The 3958-nt window shown below is 41.7% G+C and overlaps 1 protein-coding gene across 1 annotated transcript; it reads right to left on the minus strand.

Annotated features, from left to right (window-relative positions):
- Window positions 1-1693: 1693 nt before the first annotated feature.
- xbp1 (X-box binding protein 1) lies at window positions 1694-3669 on the minus strand. Its single transcript, XM_035913426.2, has 5 exons — window positions 3284-3669; window positions 2681-2777; window positions 2372-2488; window positions 2110-2276; window positions 1694-2014 (listed from the first exon to the last, which is right to left on the minus strand). Exons 1-5 carry the CDS (start codon window positions 3505-3507, stop codon window positions 1837-1839), a joined length of 783 nt encoding a protein of 260 aa, XP_035769319.2. The 5' UTR covers window positions 3508-3669; the 3' UTR covers window positions 1694-1836.
- Between the last annotated feature and the right edge of the window lie 289 nt (window positions 3670-3958).

A 3958-nucleotide genomic window follows, 5' to 3' on the forward strand; every position in this document is an offset into this window, starting at 1 on the left:
TTAACAAACATGGACGGGAAAGTTGACCAGATATCTTTAGAAAGTACCCTAACCTTTGCTCATACATACTACACCAAGATAACCGTAAGCATTCTACAACTGAATAAACCATCATTCGACTAAAGAAAAACCAGAAGAGAAAAACAGGCTGATGAGTTGAAGTAAGATGATAAAGTGATTCAAAAGATGACACGTCTTCTAAAAATGATCTGTCTTAGTAATCGTCTATAGAATTCTGAACTTTGTGTGTCTATAACAGTTATTTTCAGTGCTGATTACAGGTCTTATAGTCTGATCCATCTCAGCTTTTCTTTTTCATCTTCAGGTAGAGTAACATCAACAACCAAATTATACTATGAGAAAGTAATTTCCAAAGCGGGAAAATACAAAACTACACTGTGAAAGGTAAACATTTTTCATTGATTTTGTTCAGATTTATGGTCTGAGTTTAAGTTTTAAACAATCCAAGGTATTACAGACATGATATAAAGCCAAGAAGTTGCCATAAATTGCCTCAACTATTTGTTAAATTTCAGCAGGCGACCATATGCCGCATGGCTGAGAGCGGCTGGCCCGGGTTCGAGTCTGACCTGCGGCCCTCTGCTGCATGTCTCCCCCTCTCTCTTTCCCGTCAGTCTTTACTGCATCTATCTAAAAAAAGGCCAAATATATATATTTTTTTTTAAAAAGCACAAGTTTATGCTTCTTCAATCTTACATCTTGCCTTTTTTTTTCTTCTTGATTATGTGTAAACCTAATGGAGGAAGACCTGTGTAAAGTTTCATGTAGAAACCATAAAAGCTAGGTATGGATGAGTTAGATTTCTCATGTTGACTGCCATCAGCTCTTTAAATGTGACTCATGCCTAATCTGCAAAAAGTCTATTAAACTAGTATATAGATAACGTGATGAAAGACTGAATAAGACAAAATGTGAGTATTAGCATCCTGCAAAAAATATAAATTTCATAAAATGGCACAATACAGAGACAAGATGCGATGCAAAAAGTTTTTTAATGCGGCAATTACACTACAAGGAGAGCAGTCAAAAATAAGAAGAAGACGTTTTTTTTAAACAAGCATACATACGACTTCAAAGCAGAACAGATAAATAATTTATATTTAAATGATCGGTTCCATTTCCCCCTTAAAATTTTACTTTTTTTACAGAAATAATGAATTCACCTACCAGTGAACGATTTTATGAACTATTAAATCATCTGCAAAATTAGGTCATGCTAGTATAAACTATTTAGAACTCCATCTATCACAGATGGATACAGACCGGCTGTAATAAAAGGAGACTGAATATTATCCTGTTCAGATGTTCTGTTAATGAGAAATAGGGTGCTTCTGTAATTTATTAGGCTGCACATTAACTCTTACATGTGTATATACATTATGGAAATACATCTGTATTATTGGGTAGAGGGGTTGATTCAGACACTGATAAGCTGGGGGAATAGTTCATTAGCAAACATGTCATCCCAGGCGCTGTCTGCACACAGGGGGGACGACATGTCGCTGAAAGGGGAAGGGGAACCTTCATATCCGGAGTCGCTGTAGGTGTCCGCCAGGCAGGCTTCTTTCTCCAGGCTGTTGAGGACAGGAGAGGAGGGTCCAGAGAAAAGCTCAACTGCCTGACTCTGACTATTACATGCAGGGATGACCACTTCCTGTGGTTCATCTTTGACGCAGATGGTCTCCTCCTCCACCATGACCTCAGTAACGGGGAAGGCTACCTCGTCATTCTTCTCATTTGTGCCGCTCTCCAAGTCGGTGTGCTGCCCACTGCTCACTTCCTCCACGGGCTTTGTATAGATGTGGTCAAAGTGAATCAGTTCATTAAGGGTCTCCAGCTTAACTGATGTGGGCCCCATAGTTGGAGATGGGGTGGTAGGTACTGGCTCACCCCCTCCGAGCAACAGGACCTGCGGCTCCTGGCAGTCTGGTTCACAAGACTTGAGAAATAACTCTGGGTCAAGGATGTCCAGAATGCCCAGGAGCAAATCAGACTAGGGAGAGAAAGAAAGGGGGTATAAGTATTCGTTCTGAATTGTTGTGGAGCTTTGGTGGAAATCTTAAGACTCACACTTTAGCAGGGACTCACCTCATTGTCTGAAGAGTCAGGACTATCTGTATCCATTGGGAAGTCTTCAGATTTAGGGACTGCTGGGCCTGCACCTGCTGCGGAGGCACACGTAGCCTGAGTGCTGCGGACTCAGAAGACCCGATCCCCAAATCTGCATCGTTCCCGGTGGACAACATAACCTGAACCTTTGAGAAAAAAAAGATTTAAAAAGAATTAATACAATTTTCCAATCCCTGCAATCCAGCCCACACCACGTCCTCAGTTCTCCATTCTTTTTTACCTTCTCTTTTGAGTCAAGAGTGTCCAATCCAAGTCTTTGTCTCAGTTCCTCATTTTCTGTGAGCAGGCCATTTGTTTTTTCCCGAAGTAGCCTGTTTTCAATGTGAAGTTTCTGATTCTGCAGGAGGAAACAGATGTCTGTCAATGAAACCTGCAACAGTTTCAGGAACTAAAGCGTGAAGTATCATATGAAATGGCACAAACGGTAAAAAAAAAAAAAAAAAAATTGCTTTGCATTTCTTGATACTAAGACATACATTTGATGCAATTACAAATTAATGCTATGGCTATAATGTGTAACAGTGTATACCTCCAGCTCCAACTCCAGGACTTGTTGCTCCAGCTCCCCCATTTTTGCCTTTTTTCTGTCTCTGGCTGTCTGAGCTGCCACTCTGTTCTTGAGTTTCCTGGAAAAAAAGGAAGGAGTGGGGGAAAAATTAGTTTCCACGATGCTGACTAAGCCCTCTGACATGACTTTGAGTTCACAGCACTGCGCAATCACCGGCCATGTTCCTGCCACGCAGGCAAAGCATGATATCAATGTCCTGCTCTGTAACAGCAGAGCCGGGCGGGTCCACCAACATTTAAATCCCTCACATACTTTTGACCAGCTAGCTTAAAGTGCAGCGCAGACACGATAACGTTTATGATATTTAACGGCTTCACATGACAGTTGTTATAGTGCGTAGATAACCTATTTACACCGCTAGTCACACAGCATTTGAGCTTGCATTTATATTTTTCTTGGCATTTGAACTAAACCGTACACATAGCACCTATTGTCTTGCTAGGGGATCGATATCTTTGGGTGTGTCTCTGTATTAATTCCTGGAACAATGGCCCCATTTACGCTTTAGAAATAAGTAATTACACACAGATATAATTATAGATAAGGGTTTATTTTTGAACAAACCTGCGAAGCGCTTTCTCTTCAGGACTCAAATGTGTGAGTCTCTGTCTTTTTCGCACCGGCGGCCCTGCAGAAGTGTTGGAGTCTGAATCCGACGACACTTGGCTGGCCGTTGACGGTAAAACGACAGAGATGGGCCGGCTGAGGGCCGTCTGTGAGCCGGATTGCTTCCCTGATATGAGAAGGACTTTGTGGGCTCCTCCAGCCCCAGCTGCTACAACCACCATGTTGATGTATCCTGTTGTGTTGCTGTCTGAACTCAGAAATTACCGGGTGTCCCTATTAAAGTCAGTAGAAACCTTTAGGTTTCCCTGTTGACCCGATCCCCGACAATTCTCAAATGCCTAAAGAAAATGGGCTGCGTCTGCGATCTTTTCTACCATCGTGGTGAAACCCGATAGGCTTTCAGCTGCTCTGACGCAATCAGCTTGAAGCTTGTGATTGGTCGCAATGCTGATGTAAGTTTGCACATAAAGTGTTTCACTCTGTTTGCAAAGTAAAATTGAGTTCCCTGTAATTTCCAGTCAAGCCTTATTGTCACATAATGTCTAATTTTTTCAGTCCGTTATTTTTGCCTGCTTGCATGGGACTTTTTATCAAGTCCACATTAATATATTTTAAACATATAGTAGCCTCACTCGTGGATCTCCAAGGCTTATTTTGGCATAGACCCAGTCT

The sequence above is a fragment of the Neolamprologus brichardi genome, chromosome 12 (assembly GCF_056152115.1).
Source record: "Neolamprologus brichardi isolate AB-2024 chromosome 12, ASM5615211v1, whole genome shotgun sequence".
Classification (NCBI taxonomy): Eukaryota; Metazoa; Chordata; class Actinopteri; order Cichliformes; family Cichlidae; genus Neolamprologus; species Neolamprologus brichardi.